Source organism: Hyla sarda, chromosome 1 (assembly GCF_029499605.1).
Source record: "Hyla sarda isolate aHylSar1 chromosome 1, aHylSar1.hap1, whole genome shotgun sequence".
Lineage (NCBI taxonomy): Eukaryota > Metazoa > Chordata > Amphibia > Anura > Hylidae > Hyla > Hyla sarda.
The window spans coordinates 216,996,669-217,015,560 of NC_079189.1; the positions used below are offsets into that span (position 1 = coordinate 216,996,669).

The window sequence follows — 18,892 nt, forward strand, 5'->3', positions numbered from 1 at the left end:
TTGGTCACTTTTGAATGCTGGCGGTGCTTTCATTCTAGTGGTAGCCACCTCATCAGCAGCATACTCAGGTGTTGTTGGGAGGTCATACGGGCATGTGGAGGCCACAAACACTACTGAGCCTCATTTTGACTTGTTTTAAGGATATTACATTAAAGTTGGATCAGCCTGTAGTGTGGTTTTCCACATTGATTTTGAGTGTGACTCCATATCCAGACCTCCATGGGTTGATAAATTTGATTTCCATTGATAATTTTTGTGTGATTTTGTTGTCAGCACATTCAACTATGAAAAGACGAAAGTATTTCATACGATTAGTTCATTCATTCATATCTAGGATATGTTATCTTAGTGTTCCCTTAATTTTTTTGAACAGTGTACTTAAATAAATATACACAAGACAGAAGACTGTCATGTACTCACTATGAGGGACATTTATCAATATTTGCTTATGTATTTTTTTTTAGTAATTTTTTCCTTACTTTTTGCTTATGTGTGAGTTATTTATCAACTGGTTTCAGCCTGTTGATAATTTTCTTTCACGTAAGCAATTTTTTTCTTTTTTACTTTGGTAGCAGCTTTTTCTGTTCCATGTTTGAGCTGGAGTAAATTTAGTAAATTTTTAACCCTATTGCGACTTTTTTTTTTCGCAGTTGCGACTGTCGCAGTTAATAAATACCTGACTACCCGTAGTCCATTTTAAAATTATTACTACGTAGTCAATTTTAGGAAAACTTGCTTTTCTCGCTTTCCAGTCAAAATGTTGCACGAAAAATCGCGTAGTCGCAGTTGCAACAATTTTGCGACAATTATAGTAAAGAAAACCTGACTAAACCTGTTGATAAATGTCCATATATAAGTATACTTTCACACACACACACACAACAGAAATGCTGCAGATTTTCCACAGTAGAAAGTAGAAAATGCCACTGCATTTCTGCAGGTATATCTGCAGAAATTAATCTACATCAGATTGGAAACATTTTTTAGATATGTTAGAAATTCACATTGCAGATTTGTGGCAGTTAACGACTTTCCCATAGAAGTCAATAGTGAAAATCCAAAGTCTATCTGCGACAACAAAAACATGAATTTTTTCTGCAGTGTGTGTTCCACACACAAATCTGAAGCATATACGCTACATGTGAACATAGACACAGAAAAAGAGAATCCAGATCACTGACAAGTTAGAATTTTCAATGCTTTATTGATTCATTTTGCAATAAAAAGCCAGTATGTGACGGACATGTTTAGTCATGAGTGCTTGCATGTGTCTGAAATGTGTCGGTGACAAACTGGCTTTTTAAATTGGACCAATAAAGATTGTAGGTTTTAATTTTGTCCAGGAGCTGGGGTCTCTTTTTTCCTGTGTCCATCATGAAGCCAAATTGGTCGGCAGTAGGTGAGCAATTCTATGTTGCTTTTCCTGAGACATGTGAAGATACCTTTATTAGCCGATCACCAGGCTGTAAACGTCCATCACTCTTGGCAGGATCTTGAATGATATCATGAATATAGCATCCAATGCAGTCATTGGCTTTGGTCACTGTAAAGCCAAGGCTTCCCTTCTCTGATTTAGTCAGTGTGACATGAAGCTCTACTTCCTAAAGTAATAGGTGATAGGTTAGGACACATTTTTATAGAATACAATTTATAGTTAGCACTCCAGCCCCCTGCAGTAAAGTAACATTCTTCATAACAAGAAATATGCAGACATCAATACACATGAAGCACATGCTGAATTTTGACAAAATACACACCGGAAGTACAATGAAATCTACAAGGAATTTAATAAAAGGGAAACAAGATATTTCATTACAACTAAATAACTCGGGTTTGGATAAGCATTAACAGAAATGATTCCCCTGTAATATATTTCTTTAAAGGGAACCAATCAGTAGATTTTAGCACATTTAACTCTTAACAACGCATTATACAGGTATATGCTAAAATCGGTATCCTCACCATTCCCGGGGGATGTTTTTGCCCTCAGGGATGGTGAACATATTAAGTTATAAAGTCCCACCCGTTCCCCCCCCCCCCCCAAAAGTAGTCCCCTTGGCGGTGACTTCTACTTATCAGCACCCGTCGCTCCGCCCCGATGGCTTGATTGACGTCTTGCGTCATCGCTCTGCTTCCTAAGCAGACAGAGCAGAGTGATGACGTGAGCCGTCAATCATGACCAGGGGACGGGACCACGGCCGGAGGGATGGGTGCTGGTAAGTAGTCCAGGGGACGCTCAGGGGACTACTTGCGGGGTGGCCGGGGGGAAATTTATAACTTAATATCTTCACCATCCCTGGGGGCAAAAACGTCCCCCGTGGATGGTGAGGATAATGATTTTAGCATATATAACGCGTTGTTAAGCATTATATATGCTAAAATCTACTGACTGTTTCCCTTTAAGCAGGGGCATTGCTAAGGGAAGGGGGGGCTAATGGGGCTGGAGCCCCGAGTCTCAGGACCATAGCCCCGGGTCTAATGCTGCCGCTGCGTTTTCTTTTTTGCTTTTTTATTATTGCCACCGCTGCTTTAAGACAGAATTGTTGGTTGTCAGCCCCTCTGTGCCTAGCAGCAGTCTCAGAAGATTTTAGACTTTCAGGCTTGGCATGGAGAGCAAGAGAACAGCATTTCCCCGCCACATACGGACTGTGGAGCGCAGGCAGAAGTAGTGCTCCACTGACCTTCTCCCTCCTGCGCCACTCAACTCCTGCAACTCACATCAGCCTGCTGCACATCTCTTCGTTGCCCCCGCACCACAAATCTCCCTCTGCACATCTCCTGTCGATTACATCGCCCCGTGCCGAACATCTCTCTGCTGCTCACATAGCCCCGCCGCACATCTCCATGCCACCTCCTCCTCCTGCTATCATTAGCAAAACTACAACTCCCAGCATGCCCTGACAGTGAGGACTTGCTGGGGGTTGTAGTTTTGCCACAGCTTGGGAGTCATGGATTGGGGATTGTTGAATCCCAACAAAGCAGTCCCCTAGCTGTGGTTTCCTGGCATTAGCAAAATTACAACTTCCAACATGTCCTGATGGTGAGGACATGCTGGGGGTTGTAGTTTTGCAACAGTGCGGCCAGTCCCTGTAACATCTCCACTCCGCCTGCTAGCATTAGCAAAACTACAACTCCTAGCATGCCCTGGACAGTGAGGACAGTCCAGCGGTTGTAGTTTTGCAACAGCTGGGAAGTCATAGGCGCTATAAGTGTACGGTGCTGCAGCAATGAAATTTGCACAGCACCGTACACTTATGGCGCATGGGTTCCATTATCCTGTCCAGAGCTTGTAAAAGTCTCCCACAGTGTGTGTGTGTATGCATATATATATATATTTGACTCGGTGCTTTGGCCCTATCTGGGGGAGGTACTGGGTGTGTTTGGGTTTGGTCCCCAATTTTGTGCTTGGGTTCGTTTGCTATATGATAGTCCTAGGGCCCGCATTCACACTAACTTGGGTGTTTCTTCTCCCTGTCTCCTGGGTCGTGGGACGAGGCAGGGGTGCCCGCTATCTCTCTTCCTTTTCGCGCTGGCGATGGCCCCTGTAGGGTCCCTGCTATCTGTGGTATTCCCAGGGGGTCTACTGTAGAGAAGGTTTCCCTTTATGCAGATGACACACTGGTGTCCTTAGCGGATGCTGGGGGTTCTCTCCTGTCCCTTATTGACCTACTTGATCAGTTTAGTTCGATTTCGGGCTTGCGGGTCAACTGGGCTAAGTCCTCCTTAATGGCATTTTTGTCTGGAGTCCCCTCTCCTCTCTTCCGGCAGCGGTGCAGGTGGTTTCCCTTTTTAGATACTTAGAGGTGGAGATAACTGCTTCTCTGATGGACTATCTGTCCCTGAACTTGGAGCCGCTTTTATGCTCCACTGTGGAGCGGCTGATGACCTGTTCCTCACTTCCTCTCTCCCCAGCTGGCAGGATCAATATATTTAAAATGATTTACCTCCCTAAATTCCTTTATCTTTTTTCATTTAGCTCCCATGATACCCCCCTAGGAAATATCTACTGGCAGGAAAAACCTCCCAAGACTTGGTCACGCTCTTCTCCAGGCTCCTAAGCGGCATGGTGGCTTAGCTGCCCCTGATGTCTATAACTATTTTCTTGCCTCCCAACTAATCTATGCAGCATGGTGGATAGATTTGGATTTTTCAACTCGGCGACGGCCTTGGCTGGAGCAATTATGGGTTCCTAAGAAGCTTACTAATACTCTCTACAGGTATCACTATCGCTCTTCCTTTCCTATTCCCATTCAAACTATAGCTAAAGTCTGGTCCATGGTGTCTAGTAAATTTCCACAGCCTCTGGTATCTCCTAGGGCAGCCTTGTGGGGAAATGTACATTTACCTCACCTACATGGGTTACAGGAGGCCAGTTTCTGGGGTTCTCATGGAGTTAAATTTGTGGTTCACTTGCTTAGGGAGGATAAGATGTTCTTCTCCTTCTCGGACATGAAGGAACCTTATAGCATCCCTGGAAATGTCCTTTATAGGCATCTTCAGCTTCGGCATGGGGTTCAGGCACAGTTTGGCTCTCTCACATTTACTCCTGTGTTTTCTGATGTGGAGCTTCTCCTGGGCACTACGGATCTTTCTAAACCCCTTAGTCAGACCTATGCTCCCCTCCAGTCATTGGGGCCTAATCCTTTTTCACAAGCCTTTCATAATTGGGTGGCTGATATCCCGGATTTGTCTGTCAGTCAGTGGAAGGAGGTTGAAGGCTCTTATTATTCCACTGTAGTTAGTAGTAGAGATATGCTGATCCAAACTAGATATGTTTGAGGTTGTATTATACCCCTGTTAAGCTGAAGCACATTGGTGTTTCTCTAAGTCTGATCTGTGTTTCCGTTGCTCTTAGGAAATCTGTACTTTTTTGCATGCTGTGTGGGAGTGTCCCGTCATTGCTCTTTTCTGGTGATGGGGTTTATGGCTGATAACCTAGACTTCCCTTTCTTACCCACCCCTGTGGTATGCCTGTTGGGAGTCATTAATGAGGTGGTCTCTGGTTCGCATAGACGCTAATTCGCTTCCTGCTATTCTGTGCCCATAATGTGGTAGTGATGACCTAGAAGGACACTTCCCCCCGTCCCCGCTGTCTCGTTGGCTAACTTTGGTTAATAAATATGTCCCGTTATACCAGGCTCTATATGTGAGTCATAAGGGCCCTAAAAAATTCGACAAGGTATGGACCCCCTGGCTTTTGCTGGATGTGTCGACGGACTCCCCAACTAAACTGTCCCAGTAGGTCTTCTGTAGTGTACTGCAGTTCTTTACTGGAGGGGGCTGGGTTGGGGGAGGGTTTGGCTCTAGCACAGTGCATACTCTGAATTTCTGTCACTGTGCTAGAGCCAGTCTCTGAGGCCTATGTAGTCTGTTGTGTATGTTCTACCTTGTTGGTGGTGCTTTGTTAATTAAAATGCAAAAAAAAAATGAAAAAATAATGATGGTGGTTGTCAGTCTGTTGGGGGCATGTCTGAGGGTTGGCTAGGGGCGTGTCTTAAGGTGTGGTTAGGGGCGTGGCTGGGCTTTGGGCTCTAGACCCGGGACTTTTGAAGTGCTAGCAGCCTTTAAGTAAAATCACAAAGCCTTGAACAATAAAATAACATTGAGGTTGTCATAAACTGAAACTAGATATAGTGTTTGATATACACAAATACAAGCACATTTTTACACCCACATTACAAACAGTATAACAGGGATTTAGAATGCTGTTCAACTAGGCCATTACACCAGTGTCTGAACATGAATTTGTACACCAGTATTTTGCTTATGTAATACCAGCCAGCCACTAAGATGATCCACCATTTACCATGCAAACCTAGGCATAGCCTTGTTAATAACATAGAAATAAGCCATTTTTACTGGCAATATACTAAATATAACACCTAAGAAAGACTTACTGGTTCGTAGACTTCCAAGTCCTTAAGTCCTAGGTTACTGAAGGTTGATCGGTCATCTAAGGTTTTAGAATCAGATAAGTAATCTTCAGAAAGTAAGGCAGGTGGAATATTGCTACTGTGGGTTGGAGTCACGTCTAGAGAAACTGGAGATGGAGGATTGCTGCAGTTGGAAAAAAGAGAAAATACCTTCAATTCAGTATTTAAAATGTATTATATTACATTAAAACATTATTTACCCCTCGTAAACGGCATTGGGGAGGATCTCCTCTGGCTACCTGTATTGTTCTAAAAACTTTCTAGTTATGTGCTATACCCATTTGCCCTTGGATGATATAGTTATTTATTCAGGCCATCATATTTGCACTCGCACTATATGCACTTTTTATACTGTATAATGAAGATGCATTAGCCTGATTACACAGCATCTGGCACCTCTTTATACTGTTCCCATGCCATTATAAATATCGATTGATGTGTATTTACATAGTGAATTACATTTTTTTGTGTATACCGTATATGCTAACTCAGGTAGAAATGTCTGAGCAGTCCAAGACTTTTACAGTCCCCATTCACTTTAATCAGTCGGCGGGATCAGATAACTTATGACTAATGTGTATGAGGGATTCATGTTAGTCAGCAGGTTGGGATGACTTGGGCATGTTTGAATTTAACTGCCTGACCCTTTGGTTAACCTAGAGATAAGCCTCCTCCAAAGCTGGCAACGGCTAACCCCTCCTCTCTTCCCAGAAATCAGGAGAGATAGCCGTTGGCAGAATGAACATTTGGCATTCAGCATATTTATGAAGGTATATGGGCACTTTAGACTTAAGACCTAAGTTTGAAATTTTCAGCTAATACATTTGTCATTCTGGAAGGGTCTTTTTTGACCATGAATGATATTTAAAAAAATGTGGTCCTTGGCATACTCTTAGAAAGTTCCCAAAATATTGTTTGTTCTTAGCCTTGTGTCATTGATCAAGTATGGTCAGTTAGAACAACTGTAATTGCCAATATGGACTCAAATCTGTATGGCTGTGTCTGTAAAATGATTGTTCTGCCCTCAACCTACTTCTATCTTATGTGTACAGCCAACTTACGATTACTTAGCTACAGTCACTAGAATTTAAATTATTTCCTTTGAGGCACAAAGCCAGCATTCTTAAAATTGGCCCATAGTAAGTTTTCTTTATATAAGCTTAAAAAGACACAACAAATTTCCTAGGCCCCAGAACAACATTTCTAAGAGTCCCTGAACTACCAGAACTATTCATAATACTATTCAAAATACTGGATACTTTTTACATGGCAGAGTGGCCTCTGGACACCCCTAGTCACCAGTGCTTGTGTATTCCTGTTCCCCTGCACCCCCTATAGCTTTCACCTCTGAAAGCTCAGACTGATTTGAGACAAGTGAAAAAATAAGGCTAGGTCCACTCTATGATTCTGCAGTACATTTAAGCATACACATTTTGATAGTGCTAAAATGTTAAAGGGGTATTCCAGGGGCTGTAAAGTTAGTGTAGTTCATAATATAGTGTCTGTACCTGTGTGTGATGGTTTTCTCACAATTCTTCTGTGATTTTGACCCCAATATTTTTTTTAACAGCATACAAAATGACTGTTGTCTCAGATTTTTCCCAGGTTGCAATGCGGCCGATACCTGACTCACTAGTCAGCTGATGACAGGGAGTCTGTCTGCTTCAATGGGTGGAGTGATCGCTTGGTGGGAGAGGGATCAATCTGCAACTAATGCAAAAGCTGTGGGCACCCTGAGTTAAAACCACAGGTCTTTTGAATGGATGCAGCTCATTTATGTTTCAATGGGTGGGGTGGCTGATGTGTGGGAGGGAGGAAAATGGAATTATGGGATTTGTAGTCAAAAAAAGAAAAGTCAAACAGGAAATATCAGTTCACAAAAAGCTAGCACAGTGTTATGGTAATCTCATGACATAGCCATTTAGCCCCAAGACAAGCACAGATCCTTCCTAAGAATGTCCATTACTGTCTGCCAGGTACATACTAAAATCACCTTATGGTGAATAACCCCTTTATTACCCATTGACTTTTCTAGAGAGACCGATGCAAATATATGCTATACATTTGCATATGTTTTTGGTACGTTTTTTCAAATTAACTGGATGCAAAATTCTGGTTGACCACGTATGAATTTATAAATTTATACAGTAAACATCTTTCAAAGTATGATATACAGCTAAATATATTTCTTAATCTGCTTGATCTGTATATGTTTTTGAATGTAACATTCTTTTCATGAAAATGTTTGAATCCTTGTTTACTTTCCCTTAGTTTCAGGCACCAATAAGGCAATGGAGATGGTATATAAAGTGAGCTACTCTGCATCTGCTCTTGTTATACACCCTGTATTTGTGTGGAGGTGCCAAGCTACTGGATTTCTGGCTGAGCAAATTAAAAACATGTAAACTTTTTTAGGCATACATTTTCATAGTTTTTTTTCATTAAAAAAAAAAAAGGAATCCATTTAGTGTTGACAAAAACATGTATGTTCAATGTACAGCAAAACACAGTGTAAACCCAGCATAAAGGGGTATTCCGGCTTTATACATCTTATTCCGTATCCAAAGGATAGGGACCCCCGTGATCTTGGTGCATTCTGTGCTGGGCGATGCCTCAGAAACTGGATCATGACATCATGGCCACGCCCCTAGTGGTCACACCACGCCCCCTCAATTCAAGGCTGCCGGGGGCAGAATGTCGGGGGCTGCACCGAGATCACTGGGGTTCCCAGCCGCGGGACCCCTGCGATCATAGATCTTATCCCCTTTCCTTTGGATAGGGGATAAGATGTATAAAGCCAGAATACCCCTTTAACCCAGAAATTCACCCCCACTACATAATTGTATAAAACAAAAAAAGAACGAATGAAATATAATGAAAAAGCATTTTTAGGCTATGTACAGCATATGACTTGGGAAATACTGCTCTGAATTACAGAATGATCAACCTATCACAACATATCCATTACTGTGCCCCCGCCTGGCACTAAACACATGCTTGGAAGCTTGACTGGTGAATAAACTAATAGGAATTTCTTAACCATATCAGCAAGTTTATGGCGGTGTATTGTCTGGAACCCATGTAGAAGACATTGTTATGCACTGCAGCATGTGCTCAGTTTATGGATAAGCCATTCAACATCCGAGGATCTTAGTTTCTCACCTGTCGTCAAACTGCGGTTTATAAGGTGTTTGTTCTGGAGTGTAAAAGCTGGAACGGACTGTTTCTTCTTGGATATCAGGGGAATCACAGTGGGTGTAAGGTGGGACCAAAGAAGCATTTGGTGTCTGGTAGACTGTGGCATTCCATGCCGGCGTTTCATCTTGTATAGGTAGAAAGTCTTCTTCATCGGTCCCACTACTATCACTATAACTATCCCTCCTAGAAGGGTTTTTTAGCCTCCTGGCACTTGTGTCATTGAGCTCCTCATTGTCCTCATGGTCTGACATATCTTCAGGATCCTGGGGAATGGAATGATTCACCCCGTACTTGCTGCCTTCTTCTACAGATTGCTGTGGGGAGTTCAACGGTGTCTGCAAAGCCTTTTTTTGTTCATGGGAAAAATAACACAAGAACGTTACCTTAACCAAAGCTTTGATCATCAATTTATCTTTAAACAAATCATGGTAGGAATTTGTCAGTTAGATTTGGTGAATAGTTCATTTTATGCTATGCAAGGGTATATTTCTTAGTCTTTTAGTCTGGTGTGCAGAACATGCGCGGATACAAACCATGTACTGTTCTCTTACCAGGATTACAGGGCTGATCTCTGGCAATACACCAGAGGGCGGCCTGCACATCAGCAAGGTGACTTCTGGAGAGGTTCCTCTCAATGCAGAAATTACTTCCTATAATGGAAACGAAACAGAACTGTTCACCGTTGACAGCTTTACACACAAGAACAGAGTATATATAGCCTCTTAAGGACGCAGGGCGTACCTGTACGCCCTGCGCCTGGTATTTAAAACATACTGGGTCGGTCCCGGCTGCAAATGATAGCCAGGACCCTGGGCTAATAGCGCGCGGCACAGATCGTTGTGCCGTGCGCTATTAACCCTTCAGACGCGGCGATCAAAGTTTATCGTCACGTCCAAAACGAAAGTAAAAGCTTCCTGGCAGCTCAGTCAGGCTGATCGGGACTATCACGATAAAATCACTATGTCCCGATCAGCTAGGACGTGAGCGGAGGCCCCCTTACCTTGCTCCGTTGCGTCTGATTGGCGTTTGATTGCTCCAAGCCTACAGGTTTGAGCAATTGAGCCCCTAGAACGCTGATCCATGCAAAGCTATGGCTTTGCAGGGATCAGGGTAAAAGATCAGTGTGTGCAGTGTTATAGCCCCCTATGGGAGCTATAACACTGCAAAAAAAAAAAGTGGAAAAAAAAAAAGAGTTAATAAAGGTCATTTAACCCCTTCCCTAATAAAAGTTTGAATCACCCCCTTTTTCCATAAAAAAAAAACTGTGTGAATAAAAATAAACATATGTGGTATCGCCACGTGCATAAATGTCCGAACTATAAAAACATATCATTAATTAAACCGCACGGTCAATGGCGTATGCGCAAAAAAATTCCAAAGTCCAAAATAGCTTATTTTTGGTCACTTTTTATATAGTGAAAAAATGAATAAAAAGCGATCAAAAAGTCCGATCAACACAAAAATGGTACCGATAAAAACTTCAGAACACGGAGCAAAAAATTAGCCCTAATACTGGCCCGTAAGCGGAAAAATAAAAACTTTATTAGGGTCAGAAGATGTGAATTTTAAACGTATAAATTTTCCTGCATGTAGTTATGATTTTTTTCAGAAGTACGACAAAATCAAACCTATATAAGTAGGGTATCATTTTAATCGTATGGACCTACAGAATAAAGATAAGGTGTCATTTTTACCGAAAAATGCACTACGTAGAAACGGAAGCCCCCAAAAGTTACAAAATTAAATTTTTTCTTCAATTTTGTCGCACAATTAATTTTTTTCCCGTTTCGCCATGGATTTTTTGGTAGAAGGACTAATTTCACTGCAAAGTAGAATTGGTGGCGCAAAAATAAGCCATAATATGGATTTTTAAGTGCAAAATTGAAAGCGTTATGATTTTTACAACGTGATGAGGAAAAAATGAAAATGCAAAAACGGAAAAACGCTGAGTCCTTAAGGGGATATTATATATAGGGGAGCCAGAAAGATGGATGATAGATAAATAGATAAAAAAAAGTCACACAAACTAGGAACTGACCAACCCATGCAGCTCAGTGTATAAATAAAGGCCATATACCTGATGAAAATAAGGAATGTTTTATGAATGTCTTACCTGCTGACTAAGTCCTTTCAGTGAAGCCCCATTCACTTTAAGGATCACGTCTCCGACATTTATTTTGCCACTTTCTGAAGCTGGCTGGCCTGGAAACAGTTTCTTCACCCGAACTATGCTGGAGCCCAGCTGACCAGGAATGAGGTTTTCTTCTCGAGAAAAGCTGAAGCCCAGGCCAGAGCTATTCTTCACCAGTTTAACGTCATACACGTTTTCTGCAATCCGAAATGAAGAAGGGAAAATCCATTGTTCAAAGGTGTGATTTCATTTTTGGGGATTTTAAAGTGGTAGGTTTGTATGTTTTTGTTAACCAGAAAACTAACTACATGGATGCAATAGTTTTTCTTTATTTAGTATTACTGCATTTCCAGCTTTGACAACAGACTGTTAGACTCGTACATCGAAATGATCACTTCCTATTCTACAGTGAAAATATTACGAGACACCACTAGAGGGTGACAACAACAAAGTAGCCAGGAATTCCTAACCTCATACCCAGAAGACCCAAATAAATATTGGAAAGGGATTTCCAACTATATGCATTCCTTTCTCCTACAAATAGGTTTTTGCTGCTGTAAAACTCAATATGTTGTAACTTATATTGATTTTTCCACCTTGAGTTGTGCAGAGGAAGCTGCATCACCTTCTGACAGAGCAGCATGGTAGCAAGTACTAAGGCTTTTGTATCAATCTTTGCTACAGAAAGTACAGGAAATAAAATAAGAAAGTGTTTATGTCCTTTACAATATGAAACTAAAACTGAAGACAAAACTAAGGTGCTGTGAAACACAGCTCATAGATTGTTAACCCTCTCTGACAGGGCTCTCACCCGTCTATCAGTCTCTATGTACTATTTCAGGTCTGTTGTACTTTTGTTTGTGTAATAAGTCTTTTATCCCCCCCCCCCCCCCATCCGCCGTGGAACTAAGAATGCCTTATACAAATAAGTAATAATAATAAAAATGTTTTCCCATATATAGGTTAGGATGTTTCAGGTGCTCACTAAGTCACCATAGAAATCTATGCTTTTCTATGCTATGTAAATTCCTCTCTGCTACAGTGTTATACAGCATGTAACCAAGCAAACCAGAAGAAAGAGAAATGCTAATACTTATGTGCTCTGAAAGCCAGAAGGGCGTCAGCATTAACACAAATCATTCTTGTGCTGACATTCTGCAGGGCAGAGGCAATGTTCTCTTCTGACACATGGTATTGATTATGGTCAGAAAACTTGCTGTGCAGCGTCTTTTCAGAGTAACTTCTCCATGTGACGGGGAGGAGTGTTTCCCCTTCACTGTAGTGTGTCAGAGTGGGGCTAGGTGGTCTCAGGACCACTCTTTAGTAGCATAGTTTGTAAATCTGAAGAAGAAAGAGTAATACAACTTTCCTCATTTTAGGAATTTTTTTTTTATTTTGAACTCCAAATTTATTTGGGCCTAGTAACAATTCCTTGGTCAACAAACCTTCTCTACTGTCCTTTTAAACTCTTATAGTGAGCTCACCATTCAGAGACTATTACTGCCCTTACAATTAAAAATCCCTTTCAATGTAGTTGTAGAAACCTCTTTCCTCTAGACAGAGGAACAGACAGGATGCCCTCTGTGCTGGGTATAAAAAGTTCATATATACCTGCTGTCACGCCCCCTCCCATAGGCTTGCACTGAGGGGGCGGAGCGTGACGTCACACGGGGGCGGGGCCGTGACATCACAATACTCCGGCCCAGTGATAGCCAGTAATCAGACCCGGAGCGAACATGCTCAGGGGACTGATTGTAACGGGGTGCTGCATGCAAGATCACGGGGTCCCCAGCGGTGGGAACCCCCGCAAACAGGCATCTTATCCCCTATCCTTTGGATGCGGGATAAGATGTCTTAGCGCCGGAGTACCCCTTTAAGCCAACCTCATGCCATCAGTTTTGCAAACTAAATTACCCCAATGATGTAATACCAGCCTCTTCATTTATTTATCCCTCTATGAACCCGCTCATGCTCTGCTATGTCTTTCTTGTGCACAATATTCCATGTACATAGTAAATGGTATATGGATTCATAGAAAGTATATAAAAGATTAAAGGTGTGTATGCATTTTCAATGACGGACAAATGTTAATTCAGCTGACAGTTATCTTTCCTGACTTCCCCATACATATGAGCATTCAGCATGGTTGGACATTTATTTTTAACTATGGAGAGGGGAAAAGGGGGTAAAAAAAGGGTTGGACAGCAAAAATTCAACACATCCAAACCCTTCTATCCACTAACATCACCTGTCGGTGGAGACTCGACAGGTTCAGATGACTATAGGGGAGCCAGTCAGAAACAAAAGGCTACAGAGCTCAGTTGAGCACCTCTGCCTCTTCAATTCAGTGATTTGTGGGGGCTAAGCACCCAGACACAATTAAAGCTACTGACATGTCTCCATGACATGTCAGAGGGTTGTAGAACCAACAAATATCCTTTAAACTCTTTGGAGCTGCCAGGTCAGACTTCTCTCTGTTCTTTAACCACTTAAGGACCAAGGACGTACCGGTACGTACCCTATGGGGGCTATAACATTGCAAAAAAAAAAGTGAAAAAAAAAAAGTGAATAAAGATCATTTAACACCTCCCCTAATAAAAGTTTGAATCACCCCCTTTTCCCATTTAAAAAAAAAGTGTAAATAAAAATAAAAATGTGGTATCGTCGTTATGATTTTTTTATGTAGTTATGATTTTTTTTATGTAGTTATGATTTGTTTATTTTTTTCAGAAGTACGACAAATTGAAACCTATACAAGTATGGCATCGTATGGACCTACAGAATAAAGAGAATGTGTAATTTTTATCGAAAAATGTACTGCGAAGAAACAGAAGCCTCCAAAACTTACAAAATGGCGTTTTTTTTTCAACTTTGTCTCACAATGATTTTTTTTCCCCGTTTCGCCATAGATTTTTGGGTAAAATGACTGATGTCATTACAAATTAGAATTGGTGGCACAAAAAATAAGCCATCATATGGATTGCAGGTGCAATATTGAAAGAGTTATGATTTTTTTTAAGGTAAGGAGGAAAAATATGAAAGTGCAAAAACGGAAAACCCCCTGGTCCTTAAGGGGTTCATGGATTCATATTAGGGATGCACCGATATATCGGCCGAAAATAGCTGTTTCGGGGAAATGCCGAAACAACTAAAAATGTGCCGATAATGACCGACCTCCCCTGCTCGCCCACAGCACAAGTTCGAAACACTGCCAGTGGCAGAGGCACTCGTGGGCGGTGCAGGGGGGGCCGGCCGCAACATCTGAGGGGGGGGGGGTCGCACTCTCCGGGATAGGAATACTTCTTTTTATGTGCCCGGGCCGGCTCCCGTGTGTGGCTGCAGGCGGGGGCCGTCCAGAGCATATAAAAACGAATACTGTATACTAAAAACCAGGGGGCCTCCAGCTATTGTGAAACTACAACTCCCAGCATGCCCGGACCGGCAAAGTCTGTCCGGACATGCTGGGAGTTGTAGTTTCACAACAGCTGGAGACCCCCTGGTTTTTAGTATACAGTATTAGTTTTTATATGCTCTGGTCGGCCCCCACCTGCAGCCACACATGGGAGCCGGCCCGGGCACATAAAAAGAAGTATTCCTAATCCTATCCCGGACATCCCTGTGTCCCGAAAAATATTTTCGGGACATAAGGATGTCCGCCGGTCACTCACCATTCCCCGGCGTCCTCCCGCGATCCTCCTTCGGTCCTTCGCTTCTCCGCCTCTATGGTCGTAAGCACGGGACGTCACTGACGTCCCGTGCGTACGACCATAGAGACGCAGGAGGACCACAGGATCGTCTCAGGAGAACGCGCGCTGGCCGGGGCCTGGTAAGTGACCGCGTCATCTTGTTCAGTGTTCCGGTCACCGCTCCTCCGGTCCCGGCACCTACTGCTATGGTCCATAGGCCATAGCAGTAGATGTGACCCCGGGCCGGAGGAGCTGTGACCGGAACACTGTGGGGGCAGCAATACAGACATACAGCCTCCAGCCATACACTGTATATGGCTGGAAGCTGTATGTCTGTGGGGTGGGGGGAAGCTGCCTACTATTGTGGGGGAGCTGCCTAATATTGTTAGGGGGCAGCTGCCTACAAATGGGGGGGGGGGGGAGCTGCCTAATATTGTGGGGGGGAGCTGCCTAATATTGTGGGGGGGCAGCTGCCTACAAATGGGGGGGGGGGAGCTGCCTAATATTGTTGGGGGGGAGCTGCCTAATATTGTTGGGGGGCAGCTGCCTAATATTGTTGGGGGGCAGCTGCCTACAAATGGGGGGGGGAGCTGCCTAATATTGTTGGGGGGGGGGGGAGCTGCCTAATATTGTTGGGGAGGAGCTGCCTACAAATGGGGGGGAGCTGCCTAATATTGTGGGGGGAGCTGCCTAATATTGTGGGGGGGAGCTGCCTAATATTGTGGGGGGGAGCTGCCTAATATTGTGGGGGGAGCTGCCTAATATTGTGGGGGGGAGCTGCCTAATATTGTGGGGGAACTGCTGACCTAATGTGGGGGGGAGCTGCCTAATATTGTTGGAGGGGAGCTGCCTAATATTGTGGGGGGAGCTGCCTACAAATGTGGGGGAGCTGCCTACTATTGTGGGGGAGCTGCCTATTAATGTGGGGGAGCTGCCTATTAATGTGGGGGAACTCCCGACCTAATGTGGGGGAGCTGGCAATCTAATGTGGGGGAATCTAATGAGCGGAGCGCTGCATTTTACCAGAAGACGGGGAGAAGTTATTTTCGGTTTCGGAATCGGTTTCGGCCGGACATTTTTTTTTATTTCGGTTTCGTTTCGGTTCTGAAATTTCCATTTCGGTGCACCTCTATTTCATATGCTGATAAAAAGATGGCAATGACCACAGTGAGTTAAGAGCAAGATGGCTCCTGTTGAAGCCAGCAGTGAGTAGTAGTCCTGCTTGTGTCTCTATACAGCAAAATAATGTATTACAAGCAAGAGATGAGGAAAGCAACACAGAAATTGAAATGACTCCATTCTGCTTGTATATACTGAAGACAGAAAAAGCAGGACTAAGCTAGGCAAGCTGTGCAAGTTCATACTCTCAGGATACTATTGGATCTAACAATAACACTATATATAAAATAGGAGACGCTCCCTATGAAATGCCTAATGCGGAAGCAGCAACAAACGTATAAAGTATTTTATGCATCCTCACCATCAGTAACAAAGCTGTATTCTGAAGGTGCAGTAATCTTTTTGTTCTGGAGCCTGCTGGCATCTGCTTGGTTAGGTGGTGTGCACTGAGGAGTGACCGGCGCATGGACTTTAACAGCTGGCAGCTGCCCTTTTTCGAGAAGCAGTGTTACCACCTGGAACAAAAACCAATGTAAGTTAATACAGCTTTAATATTCACAACACAGCGACTATTTAAAGTCCTTCTTTAACAGACATTCTTACTATGGCTCCTCCGCTATCCACCTCATCTCACCCTCTCTGCGATCAGCCTGTCAGTCTCTAGCCTAGTGGGCAGGAAGAGGCAGTGGAGCACTTTACTTAAAGTAAACCTGTCGCCTATTTTATTTTTTACTGATTAAATACTGAAACATGTTCTTCTTCTTTTTTAAACAGCATTAAGTGATATGCTCCCATGGAAAAAGACACAATGAACATCTCCAGATTCTATGTTTTGTAAGGGGAGGATTTGTAAGCATGCTCTGTGACCTGTGCAGATGTAATTCTGGGAGGGAGGAGGAGGCTGAGCTTCTATTGTCTCATCCCTATACTGGTGTCACCTTTTGATTTAATTTTGTACAGATCACTTTCCAGCAGCCTCTTCGTTAGGCCATGTTCACACGGCATCAAATGTGCGGAATGTCTGCACACAAAACACGTACCAAACAAACACCATGGTCGCTTGAAAATGTGCCGTCTTATAGACAGCAATGTATTTCCGAGGGAAATCTGCAAAAAGAATAGTCTATTCTTTTTGCGGAAGCTGGAATCAGGATTTCTCCCTTGTAAACAGTGCAGCAAAATCTCATTGAATTCAGTGGGACTCTGCTGCAGCGTAATGTCCGTGCAGAATATTCCGGTGGAATTCGCACGGATATTCCGCAGTGTGAATATATCCTTATCACAGCCAGAAGTCTTACTTTTAGGCTTAGTGGCCTGACTGAAAACAGCAACATTTCAAGATTATTTTAATAATAAAGATATTAAAATGGAAAATTGAACTTGATTGACTTTAAACAATAGGTTGTTTTCTGATGACACATTCCCTTTATATACTGTACACTAGACTCATTTTGGGAACAGTGAATTCTTTCAGAGGCTATTCTTCCAGCACTATAAGACTGGTGTATTCTTTTGGCACTCCTTTACATTCAGCTGACAGATCCGTTTTAAGTGATGATATCTAATAGGGGATATAAACATCTTTGAGATACTTCCAACTACAATCTCCACCTGAAATTTAGCATCCATGTCATCTACCATCAACATTCAGATGAGTTTACATGCCATGATGACATAGATGTGGTGCACTGTGAGTCCACTCACAGGGACAAACCAGACAAGAGCCGCCTTATAGCAAATCTTACCTGACCAGTATTTCTCAATATCTCCACTGCTTGCTTATGAGTGGCGCCCTCCAGACTGGTCCCATTTACAGACAGAACACGGTCACCTTGGTTAGAGACAAACAGTTGTAATAATCTGACAATTACATAGCTAACAGATGTCTACCTAGAATGTAGTTAATGAATTGGTTAAGAGGATTAAGAGAAACAAATCTAAAGGTCAACAAAGTTTTGTCATGCAACAAACTGGAGATAGAGGGCTATTGTGCTAGAAGGAGGACGGCTCACTTTTTGCAGTAGATTTATACAATAATGGAATCTAATTTGTGTTATCAAAATATTTCTTAGTCGAAAATGATGGCAGTATATAAATGAAGCTTTTGCTGCATGGAAACTTCTGAAACCTTTGGGCCAGGGCTACACTATGACTTTTTCTACTAATTGATATTGACTATGGAGCTGCACCCAAAGTAATACATTGGGTTCTATGCAAAGCTGTTGACTGCAGCTGTGACTCAATAGTTAAAGAAGAAGTATCATGGACAAAAACGTATCCCCTATCCGCAGGCGATTGCGGGGTGCCTGAGAGTTGGGGGCCCCCGCGATCTTCTGTATGGAGCCCTGGCTCTCCTCCACAGCGGTGCGTCATGACCCCCGCCCGAAGCAGGGGCCACCACACCCACTCTATATAGCTCTATGGGAGAGATATGGAGGTGGCAAGGCAGCCCTCGCTTTGGACGGGGGGTCATGACGCGCCACTGTGCAAGAGAGCTGGGGCTCCACACAGGAGATCGCGGGGGGCCCCAGTGCTCGGATCCCCCCCGCAATCTAAAACTTAAGTTTTTGTCCAAGATACTTCTCCTTTAAAATCAATTTGTTGTGCTACTAAAAGTTGCAGTGTAGCCATAGCCATATTCTTTTACATTGGTGTGTAGAAATAATATTGGCTCTGGATAATCAATCCGCCTGAATCAACCAATCACAGCCCAGCGTATATATCTTAATAAACTCTGGTAAAATTGATTGGTTGAGGTGGGCAAAATCAGGCAGCTTTGGTTTTAGGCAGATAAAAAAAATCTGGGCCATTGTGTCAGTCAGAAC

The 18,892-nt window shown here is 43.0% G+C and overlaps 1 protein-coding gene across 6 annotated transcripts in view; it reads right to left on the reverse strand.

Moving 5' to 3' along the window:
• The window catches only part of PTPN13 (protein tyrosine phosphatase non-receptor type 13), a 216,891-nt gene that overhangs the window by 23,865 nt on the left and 174,134 nt on the right, over nt 1-18,892 (reverse strand). For all 6 annotated transcript variants that reach the window (XM_056568746.1, XM_056568744.1, XM_056568745.1 and 3 more), the window contains 7 exons: nt 17,813-17,898; nt 16,429-16,582; nt 11,245-11,459; nt 9,683-9,781; nt 9,096-9,475; nt 5,898-6,057; nt 1,443-1,601 (listed from right to left, as the gene is read on the reverse strand). In XM_056568746.1, coding sequence (XP_056424721.1) covers nt 1,443-1,601; nt 5,898-6,057; nt 9,096-9,475; nt 9,683-9,781; nt 11,245-11,459; nt 16,429-16,582; nt 17,813-17,898 — 1,253 coding nt within the window. The remainder of the gene's footprint in view (nt 1-1,442; nt 1,602-5,897; nt 6,058-9,095; nt 9,476-9,682; nt 9,782-11,244; nt 11,460-16,428; nt 16,583-17,812; nt 17,899-18,892) is intronic.